Below are 11,739 nucleotides of genomic sequence, written 5' to 3'. Positions count from 1 at the left end.
GTGCTGATATCGGTATCGTATCGGTGCATCCCCAGTTCTGTTACATTTTTGCCTCTGATGGTTCTGGAGTTACACTTTGACCCACAGACGGCCCTTAAGGAGGTGTCACTCTACGGCATCATTCCCTTTCAGTTTTTTGAAGGGGCTTCTATATGAAGAATATACTTATGTGTATAAGTGTTTATTTCATATATTGTTTTATACATCTTTATGTGTGTACATTTTGTACAAGTCATTTTTTGCAACTAAAATAATGTTTATTCTAAAAATCATGCTGAAGACAGTGTCGTAATTTAAATTACATTTTATCCTAATTTAAATCTGGTTCATATGTGTGTGTTTTTTTCCATTTTACTCCTTAACCAAGTCAACATAACCCCAAACATAAAGACATTTTAAGCTACATGTAATATAAGAAGTGTATATTTATTAAGTAGTTTACTAACTGTACAGAAGAAATGTGTACACCAATTGTAGCAACAAATGTTTTATTCTTTGTTCCTGAAACAATTTAATAAGATGTTACAGAATGGCTGTTGTGTTGTTTTTATTAGTCACACTCTTAACACTTAACTGCACATATTTGGCATTTTAGCCGATATTATTGGCACTGGGCAGGGCTGGATCCAGACTAAACTGACCTAAAGAGGATACTTCTTTACGAAGTATTTACCTCTAATGAGCTCAACATTTTCAAATCCAAGTGTTGTGGCACTAGGGGCAGTAGGAATATGTATGAATATTAATCATGAACCACATGCCCCACCAGAGACTGTGATGGTCAGAGGGATTTGAAACCAGTGCGTCCTGGATAGTGGAGAGGACAGAGGACAGTGGAGAGGACAGAGGACAGTGGAGAGGGCAGTGGAGAGGACAATGGAGAGGACAGGACAGTGGAGAGGATAGTGGAGAGGGCAGTGGAGAGGACAGTGGAGAGGACAATGGAGAGGACAGTGGAGAGGGCAATGGAGAGGACATTGGAGAGGACAGTGGAGAGGACAGTGGAGAGGGCAATGGAGAGGACAGTGGAGAGGGCAATGGAGAGAGGAGTGGAGAGGACAGTGGAGAGGACAGTGGAGAGGGCAGTGGAGAGGGCAGTGGAGAGGGCAGAGGAGAGGACAGAGGATGGAGACTGTCCACCTGAAAGAGGAGTTGGAGGGAGGGGGCAAGAGGAGAAGGAGGGGCCTGCTGAGTTCTCAGGCCTCATGGACACATTTTAGAGAATCAATAGCCTATAAAGAAGTTCGGGCATGCGTAAGAAAGAAGGGGACAGGGACATATCCAGACCAGATCTGCGCGCGCACAGAGGACGACCAGAGCAGGTGGACACACTGTAAAACACGACTATTTAAGGGGCTGTTATTTAATGTATTATTATCATTTATATTATATTATTACATATTATTGATATTTCTTACCGACGCGTTGCGCCTCGTGAGTGGGAGGAGCTCAGACGTGACCCTCACCTGGACGTCACGCACCAGGTGAGTGGACTCTGAAACTTTAAACAAAATGCAACGTGAAGCTTTTTACCAGTGCTTTACCATGAAGAGCAGCGTCCTACAGCACATCTGCACTGACCGCCTGGTGGCACTATAGATGCTCATTTGCTGTTGTTGTTGTTTGTTTGTTTGTTTTGTTTTTATTTTGTTTTTCTTTTCAGTCTTTCATACATCCACTTAAGCTCAAGGCTGTTTTGATTAGAATAAATTAACTGGATCACCAACAAAAACAGTTTAATCATAGTTTAGCCTTAATTTGTCATTGTGCTACATGATGTCTCCACGTTTTATGTTTTGTTTTTGTGTCAAACTTTTGCGTCTTAAGTTTGAGCTCTCATGGACATGGGCTAAGTGGATCTTTGTGCCGTGTGGTTTTAGTCTGACTGAGGTGTTTATGTTTCGTTATTAACCGCTGTGTTGATGGTTAGAATGGAGGAGCCTGATGTTCTTCTATTGTCTCCTGATTCATTCATCTGTCTCTTGGTTCCTCAGTGTGAACAAAGAGGGCGTGAGGCGCGCGCTCTGATTGGCTCGTGCGCTTTGTCTGCTGCGCACAGCAGATGGACTCTCTCTCCCTTCGTCTTGTTGTCTGTCATTTCGCTTAAATTCACGAGAAGCTGTTCCCAGGATTGTTTTGAACTCTATCAGGGTTTCGGCCAGGACTTTGAGGCGAGTCTAGCAGCGTTCAGCCACAAGAGGAGCGGATCTACACGGTGTCCGCAGGTGGAGGAGGACGAGGAGCCCGAGCGTGTGCCCTAAAAGTCGGTAGGAACAAGACTCAAGCTGCGGGGTGGCGCCGTAGACTCGCACAACAACAGCCTTTTCATCTGTGCAGCTTGTATCTTATTGGAGTAAATCTATTCCAGCTTTACGCATCTCCTGCAACGTCTCAAATATGCATCACTTAGGATTTTTTATTCATCTTTTTTATTTTTTATTTTTGGCGTATAAGGAAAAGTAGGTTATACCCCTGAAGTGTTGTGCCCATCTAAGGCAATAATGTGCTCGTGATTCATTTGATTTATAGGTTATCCTGTCTGCTCTATCATCAGCAGAACACTGTGAACACGTGGCTCTGATTTAGCCAAAGACAACTGTCAAAATGATGCTGATGTCTCTGATCTCAGGGTTTCCCCCTCCAAACACAGCCCTGTGACTGCCATGGCGTGGGCTTGGTGTTTATCAAAGTGTAAAGACTGCTCCAGAAATATTTTTGAGGAAGGGTATCAAGCTTCACAGTGGGAGTCCAGAGCATTTTGTTGTTGCTATGACAATAATGCAGCTAAGAGCCAGTTTATATTTCTTCATGTGGGTTAAAGCAGCAGACCCAGTATAAACAAGGGTGCATGTGTGACAGCTGAAGCCAGGAAGTTGTGGTCATGGGTTTTAATGGCATTTCATAGTGAGCTCTTTCAGCAGAATGAACCAACAGAGCTGCACTGCCAGACTACGCCTCGTACCAGACTGATACAGAATACAAATGACCAAATTCAGAGTTAAAGGCTTAGAGCTAAATTCAGCAATGATGCAAATGGACAAAAATGAAATTACCAGCTGGCTGTAGCTGATATAAACCACATGTGAATTCAACTGTCTTTGAACTGGGTCCTGGTTGAGTGCAAACGAGTTCAGTCATGGTTCAGTCTTATATTTTCCACAGCAGAGTTATTGACTCTTGGTTCAAACTTTTCTCTGGTTATAATAATTAACAGCTGCTATGTTGTGTTTAGAACTGCTCTGGGTTAAAAGTATCAAACAGCATCCATTCAAGTTCCATTTAATTGCTAGTCTATTGCATAAACACTCAGTTCTGCCACATCAGCGCACGACTAAACATAATGTCACAGTTGGAAAGTTGCAGAAACATTAGTCAGTCCTTAAAAGATCCTATTACAACATTATCTGTCAGTGTGGATCACCCAGACCAGACTAAAGCTGACCTTGATCACGACTGCATTGTTAACGCACTATAATGACATATTATGTGCAGGTCAATAGTGAGCGCTTGAGCGTTTGACAGGGGCTAATACAGGCTATGAAATATTAACATGTCTTAGCGGGTATCCCGGCTGATTGGTCGTTAATATTTCAGAGTCTCATTTGTTTCCGAGATTGTCAGCCTCAGATTACCTTTCAATACCAGACGTACTTGTTTACTGAGTGCATTTATAGCTGTGAGTAACAGAAGTGAACATAAGACTAAACAATGTTGTATATGTCTCATGAAATTGAGGAAGTTCTTGAGCGTGTTGGAGGTAATGTCAGCTTCCTGTGTGACCAAGCGCTAAAGAGGAAGCTCCCTAACGGAAAGCGAGCACTTCCTTTGAACACTACTTTATTTAAAATTATTTAGATGTCAACGATAACCTGTGTTTTATGAAGATTTTCCCTCCATCTTAGGATCGTCTTTGTAACCTGTGCCTCTTTCTCTCCTGCAGCTTCTCCAGAAAGTCAACAGAAAACCACAGAACGGTAAGTCAGTCTGTCACTTTAAAGCTCTATTATGCGTCTTTTCTGGTGGAGGATCTGGCATCAGCTTTGTTTCCATGGATATGTTACTTCTTTGCTATCAAACTTTATTAAATTATAGACGGTAAATTTTCTTAAAAAATAATAATAATTTGAAAAACATGTATTCTCACAGTAAGGTCTCTTCTCTAACGATCTTACCAATAAATTGACCTGTTGTCTCCATGGAGATTGATCAGTTACATGCCATACTGTGGAACATTACAGCTAAAATATTCTCAGCGGAGACAAGCAGTTGGCTGATGCTCTTCTATAAAAGTGACATACCATAGTTTTTAAAAAAAAAAAATTCTTTTAAACGTGTCAGAATATGATAATTTGACCTAATTCTAAACTAAATGATGATTGAACAGAAGCAGGATGCCGACTTCACTGTTAAAGCGATTCAAAGCGTCGCCAGTGGCCCATGTGTTCAGCACCTGTTCCTTTCCTTCAGGAGACACAAAACAGCTGCAATAGTCTGATATATTGTGTTAAGGGCTAAGACAAAAGTAGAGGTTAGGGCTGGTTAGTTCGTTAGATGTCATCGTGTTCACTTACATTTACTTACGTTATGTCACAGAGCTCAACAGTGACCGCCTGCTCCAGCTCCAGAAGTCAATTTTCTATCCATTTTCCCATAGACTTTTCAAAAAATTTAAATATTACAAGTCTCAGAGGCCATCACGGAGGTCATCGCAGAGACTATATGGTGACGAACATCCATAATGTGTTTTAAGCCCAAAAAACACATTTAAAACGCAAGATTCAGCCAAATGCTTTAATAACTTAGTGGTTTATAACGTTTCAGAAACAGATTTTAAATAAAAGTATAGGTTTTATGGCTGATTAGTCCTGGGGAAGCTTTCAAACTTTTAATATATTTCCTTTTTCGGAAAGTTTATGGGTAAAATTTATGAGAAATTTTGTTCCAGAACCAGGGGGTGGGTTTTTGTTGAGCTCCATTCCAGTGACATTAGCAAAGATTGTCAGCACTTTTTACTTTTAACCCTTAAGAATGGTGTTTGTGTTATCTAAAAATGACAAATCTAATCTTAAAGGGAATCTCTGGCTGTGTTAAGTTGTCCAGTGCTTCCTTGTGGGTCGGTACTTCCTGTGAGTGTGCAGTGATCATGAGGAGTCATAAGACGAAAGCACTGACTGTGTGTTGTGTTTGTTTTCTCTCTCAGCGTGTCCCATGATTCCTGAGAATGGGTGACGGGGTTCAGATTGGAGAGAACAAATTTATCAGCAAGTACGTATCAGTCATGCTGCAGCCACAAACCCCTGAGCAGCAAGAGTTTTGGAGTTTGTGCTTTATAATCTGAATAAATTAGGATTATTTTTGTCTTTAGGCCACTGTCAGACCACTTGTTTAGGCCGTCTCTTATCTCTTATGTAATATATTTATGTTAACTACCAATTTATGTCATGCAGATCTACCATTCTTTCCCATCTGAAGACCTACAACCTGTACTATGAAGGACAGAACCTGCAGCTCCGGCACAGAGAGGCGAGTGCACATTTCAGTTCAATACTCTCCTCTTTCCTCCACTGGGGGTTATAATAATATCCCTTCAATGTCCACTTAATGACCATTGATTGTGACATGTCCGCTACCAGGAAGAGGGGGAGCTCATCGTGGAGGGTTTGCTGAACATCTTCTGGGGCCTGCGTCGTCCAATCAGGCTTCAGATGCAGGACGACCACGAGAGGCTCCGCCCACCCCCCTCCTCTACATCCTGGCACTCGGGCTGCACTCTGGACGGTCAGGGGTAAGAGGTGCATCCTGATCCAGTTACAGAGCGCCCTGACCAGAAATAGTTATAGCTATAGATTCTGTGTAGAGTGTCCAAGATTTTAAGAGGAATCACCAGACGGAAATGAAATAACCTCTGAAAATGTGATTATTTTTGTATGGGGTTTCCATGGTATTATTAAAAAAATGGCATTTATTTATTGTTTATTTGACAGGAACTGATACAAAAACCATAGCTTAACTTCATGACGTAGTAAAAGTTGAAAATCCCTATAGCTTTTGGCAGCTCTGATACTTAATAAAGATGATTAAAGGTGTCTATCTGCTAATGCTTTGTCAAGAAAGCTCCACAGTATGGCATTAAACCATCTCTATGTTGACAAGCAGGTGCTGCCAACAATCTGTAACTATATAAATGCATGATGAACAGCAGAGGTTTAATGGCATACTGTGTAACATTTCAGGTAAAACAGTAACATATTCAGGTAGCACACCCTCCATTAGAAAAAGTTCCATAGTGCAGCTTTAAGTGGAATGTTACATTGGTTATACAGTAATAATAAATATAGGGAATATGTTAAAAGACAAAATATAGTCTTGGAAATGTTACTTCTTTTATCATATCTGTAGATATTAACAAAATTACTCTTACTTTTGTATCTGTTATAAGAAACACAGAAATTTTCAGACTTAAACTTTAACAGCCACATCAGATCAATAGCATCTGCAGCTTTTTACCATCTAAAGAACACTGCAGAAATCAAAGGTAAACTGTCAAAACTAGACTTAGAGAGAGACTAAACCAGGACTAAACCAGGACTAAAGCAGGGCTAAACCAGGGCTAAACCAGGGCTAAACCAGGGCTAAACCAGGGCTAAACCAGGGCTAAACCAGGACTAAAGCAGGGCTAAACCAGGACTAAACCAGGACTAAACCAGGGCTAAACCAGGACTAAACCAGGACTAAACCAGGACTAAACCAGGACTAAAGCAGGGCTAAACCAGGACTAAACCAGGACTAAACCAGGACTAAACCAGGGCTAAACCAGGACTAAAGCAGGGCTAAACCAGGACTAAACCAGAACTAAACCAGGACTAAACCAGGACTAAAGCAGGGCTAAACCAGGACTAAACCAGGACTAAACCAGGGCTAAACCAGAACTAAACCAGGACTAAACCAGGACTAAAGCAGGGCTAAACCAGGACTAAAGCAGGGCTAAACCAGGACTAAACCAGAACTAAACCAGGACTAAACCAGGACTAAACACAGGACTAAACCAGGACTAAACCAGGACTAAACCAGGGCTAAACCGGGACTAAACCAGGACTAAAGCAGGGCTAAACCAAGACTAAACCAGAACTAAACCAGGACTAAAGCAGGGCTAAACCAGGACTAAAGCAGGGCTAAACCAGGACTAAACCAGAACTAAACCAGGACTAAACCAGGACTAAACACAGGACTAAACCAGGACTAAACCAGGACTAAACCAGGGCTAAACCAGGACTAAACCAGAACTAAAGCAGGGCTAAACCAGGACTAAAGCAGGACTAAACCAGGACTAAACCAGGACTAAACCAGGACTAAACACAGGACTAAACCATGACTAAACCAGGACTAAGCATGGGGAATCAGTGTTTCAGTTTTCTGCAGCTAAAACCTGGAACATTCTTCCTGAAGATGTGAGACAGGCCTCGACTTTGACAATGTTTAAATCCAGGCTCAAACCGGTTCTGTTTAGCTGTGCATACGACTGAAAGGGTTTATTTTCATTTTTCATTTTATTTTATTCTGCTCTTTTTTTCTTTAATGTTAATTTCATGATGATTATTTGTGATTATTTATGTTTTGATTTGTCATATTATAATTTGTATGTCTTTTTCATTCTGTAAAGCACTTTGAATTACCTTGTGTATGAATTGTGCTATACAAATAAATTTCCCTTGCCTTCTATTACAGAGCACCACAAAACACCGAGGGCCAGCAGTCGGCACAACCGACCCCACCCACAGTAGAGGTGACCCCACCCCCCGACACCCACCCAGACGACCACGACATCAGTGAGGAACAAGCTCAAGGTGAGAGATGCACTATGTGAAAAGTGATACTGCTATAATCAAAGATGCACTGTGTAACTTTTCTTCTGTAGAGAACGCCGTCTGCTTGTCTCCATGCAGAGGTTATTGTTTTACGTGGAATGTCCCACAGTATGATATTAAAATAAGATAATTCGTATGTATTTAATCACACGTGTTTTTATTGCTCAAACATACTCGGAAACACAGAATCGTACTGTGAGCAGAGCCTCCTCTCCTCAGATACGACCAGTATTTTGGCCTGATGGAGCCACCTTTCCTCCATATAAACAGAAATGCTTGAAGCGCTACTGTGGAACATTCCAGGCAAAGCAATAACATCTCCATGGAGACAAGCAGGAGGCGGGCCCTTTATTCAAAAAGCCACGTGGCTCAAGTATAACTAAGACAGAGAATTGTTCAGGTGCCATGTTTTAGGATCCAGGCCAATCAAATAGATCTGGATTATCTCTAAATAAAGAAGGATGAGTAACAGAGTCAGTGAACTCTTTACATAAGCTTCACCTTAAATCGCTTTTTTAGACCCCAGTTCGTAAATATTGTTGTCAGTAAATATTGCACACATTTGCACAATTTCTAACAACATACTTTTGTAATGCATTGTTTACTGGCCATAAAAAGTTAATATCATAGTCATAACACTGGTATAAAGGCAGTTAATCATAAACGCGAGCGGAACTTATGTGTTAATGACAAACAGCATCTATATAATAATACTGGATCTTTCTAAAATCACCTTTTACTGATGAGGATAATGTGTGCACCTTGGTGTGTTTAGACGTTAAAAAATTGGGTCTGAACTACAAATTAACCCAAAACTAGACCTGGACTAGAGCAGGACTAAACCACAAGGTCAGATGGCCACAGGTCTACATACTTAAACTCAAAACCATGTCCAAACCAGGATTTACTGTGAACGCACCATTCCTTTGTACTCACTGGTGTTTTGGAGAATGTATGGTACTTGTATGTTTGAAGTTGACTTGTTTTGTTTTTGCAGAGGACAGTGACTGCAGCTCTCAGCTCCTCAGGACAAAGAGCGACGCTGGAGTTTTGAGGCGCTGCCAGCGACGATCGCCCAGTGACCAGAGGAAGATCAGGAGACATCGCTTCTCTATTAATGGACACTTTTATAATCATAAGGTGAATGTGTTTCAGTGTTATTATTATTAACAGTGGTTTGTAAAGGCTTCAGTAAGTTTTCACACACGCACTTTAATGATGTGTAGACAAAATTTAATCTTATTCAATTAAGTTTTAATCCTAAATATCTCTCTATACTAAACTTAAGAAGATTATCATTTTTTTATAAATGAATTGTACACATTCCCAGCAGTTAATGTTAGTTTGTTCCAATGGGAATTAAAGGGTTTTATAGGGAGAGTAATATTTTTAATAATTATAGTTTTAGGTGAATTCCAAAACCTGAATTGGGAATAATTTTTGCAGAAGTTCCTAATTAGTTTTTTTTATTTTTTTTATTTTTTTTAATTTTATAACATGGACTGATCAATGTAGTTTTCAGGAACAAAAATAATTTAATCAGATTGTGTATGTGACTACACCAAAGTGAAACTGAAGCACCTTCTCCACCAGTGTAATGATGATGTGAAAATTATCCTAAACAGATAAACTGAACTGACTCTTTAATCCCGCAGACTGCAGTTTTCACACCAGCGTATGGCTCTGTCACAAACGTCAGAATCAACAGTTGTATGACGACGCCTCAGGTCCTACGAGTTCTGCTCAACAAATTTAAAATAGAAAACAGCCCAGATGACTTTGCCCTTTACCTCGTCCATACCAGCGGAGGTAGGTTGTGATTAATCTGTCAATAACATTGCTTATACTAGTCACACATACAACTAAAAGAGAAAAAAAAAGAATTGTGAGAATTGTAGAAGCTAAATTATGTTATAGAGAAATGGTTTCCTTCCAGACAGCGTGAATAAAATCGAGTTCGAGATTTCACTGTTGTTCAGTTAAATACTATTATAAAGTTTGATTATGTTTTTTCAGAACGTATGAAGCTTAAACGCAGGGACTACCCGCTCCTCCTCCGCGTGATGCAGGGCCCCTGTGAGCTCGTCTGTAAAGTGTTTCTCATGGAGGCCGACCTGGGAGAGGAGGTCACGTATGATGTAAGAAGTGCAGCTTGAACATCAATATCCTGCATGTTTGCTCTGAAACACTGCTCTGACGGCGTTATTCCACCAGGTGGCGCAGTATATCAAATTTGAAATGCCAGTCCTGCAGAGTTTTATCACCAAGCTGAAAGAGGAGGAGGACAGGGAAGTGCAAAAACTCAGAAGAAGGTATGGATATGTAACACACTGATTAAAAAATATGTTGTTTTAACGATGTTTTATGATCTCGTCATGCAGGTATAACTACCTTCGTTGCATTATTGAGAAGCAGCTCAATTGTATTCCAGAGGGAGCCACGTGCATGTAACCTTCTTTATTGTCATCCCTATTCAGAGCAAACATTCTTCACATTTCGATACAGTTTAAAGGAACTGTATGTAGCCTGCGCTCTTAAAGTTGTAAAAGTCGCACTACAGTCACATCTGAACCTGGAGCGTTCCTTAACCTGCAGAGAGAAGCAGACACATATGTTTCAGCAGAGGCACTGACGAAGGACTAGCTGCAGGTGTCGGGGCTTCGGTAGTGAGAAACCAGACCAGAGAGTCATTTTAGGTTTAAGCCAACTGGATTTCAGCGTTCAAACTGGCATGTGAGGCTCATTTTGCTTTCTGATTGGTTTGTCATCTTGAGAACCAAACCACCAAACTATAACATAAACAACTTGGCCATCGTGCTCAATGTTTGTGTAATTACAGCTCAGTTAAAGCTATATTCAACCTCATATCTGGGGACACAGATAGATCACGTTTATGTAAAGTAAAAGTGTACATACAGTTCCTTTAGCAATAAATATTTACAGTGTGCATGTAAATTAAAATTAACAGCAATATTTTACAAGGGCAAAGTTTTGAACATTGAGCCTCTCAATGTTTTGTGTCACTAAAGCAACACAAAGCAACATTCCTGTGTATTTAGCTGTGAATTATGTGTGAATTAGAGCCATGAAAGGAAAAAAAAACAAGGACCACAGCTTTTGAAAGTGCCTATGTAACAGCAGGTTAACATAAAACATAACTTCAGTGACATCTCAGCCCCCTTAGTCATACAGGGATTATAAAATGACTGTATCTGACATAATCTTCTTAAGTTAGTTATAGAAGACTCTAATTTTGTACTTACTGATACTGTACTGACCCTTAGACCACTAGTTTATCACATAAAGTTTCAATAAATCAACAAATACAATGATGAACCTGCCAATAAGAGCACAATAATAGTTAAGCTGTGAAACTATAGCTTAGGTCTATATATTTTAATATATAGATTAGATGTACCACAATCGTTGAAATATGTGAATGAGCACAAGTTGAGGTTAAAGCTTTGTTCCACAGACAGGTGTCTTTTGCAGAGCTGTGTGCACAAGTCTTCAGTATTTGTAAAGAAAAACGTGAGGGCATGACTCTGATACAGCACAAGCATGATTTATTTTCATTAACATTTTGACATTTGTATAGTTGATAAAAATTTCAAATGGAACATGTTTTGTACAATTTAATAAAAGGTATCTTCAGAGTAAATGTTTACTATGTCCTTTACACAGTTCACCAGGTGATGTGTTACGAAACAATGCCAATCTTGTTGACAATTATAAATATAGACTCAGCGAGGCAGATAAGCCACTGGAAGCTTCGAGGTGATTGGTCTTCATTCATAGTGTTGGATAACTTGAACCAATTTAGAAAGGTGCAGGTATTTAAGAAGGACGTGTAGTAGAGCAGCTTAAACCGACC

General features: G+C 40.2%; 1 protein-coding gene across 2 annotated transcripts; it reads left to right on the top strand.

Moving 5' to 3' along the window:
- The first annotated feature begins 2,053 nt into the window (after positions 1-2,053).
- On the top strand, positions 2,054-11,523 carry rassf2b (Ras association domain family member 2b). 2 transcript variants are annotated; one of them, XM_033972753.2, is made up of 11 exons: positions 2,054-2,267; positions 3,941-3,974; positions 5,201-5,265; positions 5,448-5,523; positions 5,634-5,785; positions 7,726-7,844; positions 8,863-9,005; positions 9,521-9,674; positions 9,882-10,003; positions 10,080-10,177; positions 10,247-11,523. In XM_033972753.2, the coding sequence occupies exons 3-11, from the start codon at positions 5,222-5,224 to the stop codon at positions 10,314-10,316; spliced, it is 978 nt and encodes a 325-aa protein (XP_033828644.1). In that variant the 5' UTR covers positions 2,054-2,267; positions 3,941-3,974; positions 5,201-5,221; the 3' UTR covers positions 10,317-11,523. The 2 variants fall into 2 exon arrangements, with proteins under 2 accessions (XP_033828644.1, XP_055080462.1); XM_055224487.1 differs by lacking the exons at positions 2,054-2,267; positions 3,941-3,974 and having other exon boundaries at positions 5,448-5,527; positions 5,638-5,785; positions 10,247-10,359.
- The last annotated feature ends 216 nt before the right edge of the window (positions 11,524-11,739 follow it).

Source organism: Periophthalmus magnuspinnatus, chromosome 9, assembly GCF_009829125.3.
Source record: "Periophthalmus magnuspinnatus isolate fPerMag1 chromosome 9, fPerMag1.2.pri, whole genome shotgun sequence".
Taxonomy (NCBI): Eukaryota; Metazoa; Chordata; class Actinopteri; order Gobiiformes; family Gobiidae; genus Periophthalmus; species Periophthalmus magnuspinnatus.
Note: the sequence above shows the minus strand (reverse complement) of the source record. Positions and strands in the feature narration are given on the sequence as shown.

Coding starts and splice junctions, on each gene's coding strand:
- rassf2b (XM_033972753.2), top strand. CDS start 5,222: ATGGGTGACGGGGTTCAGATTGGAGAGAACAAATTTATCAGCAA. Junction 10,004..10,079: donor GAGAGGAGGTCACGTATGAT/GTAAGAAGTGCA, acceptor TTATTCCACCAG/GTGGCGCAGTATATCAAATT. Junction 10,178..10,246: donor GTGCAAAAACTCAGAAGAAG/GTATGGATATGT, acceptor CTCGTCATGCAG/GTATAACTACCTTCGTTGCA.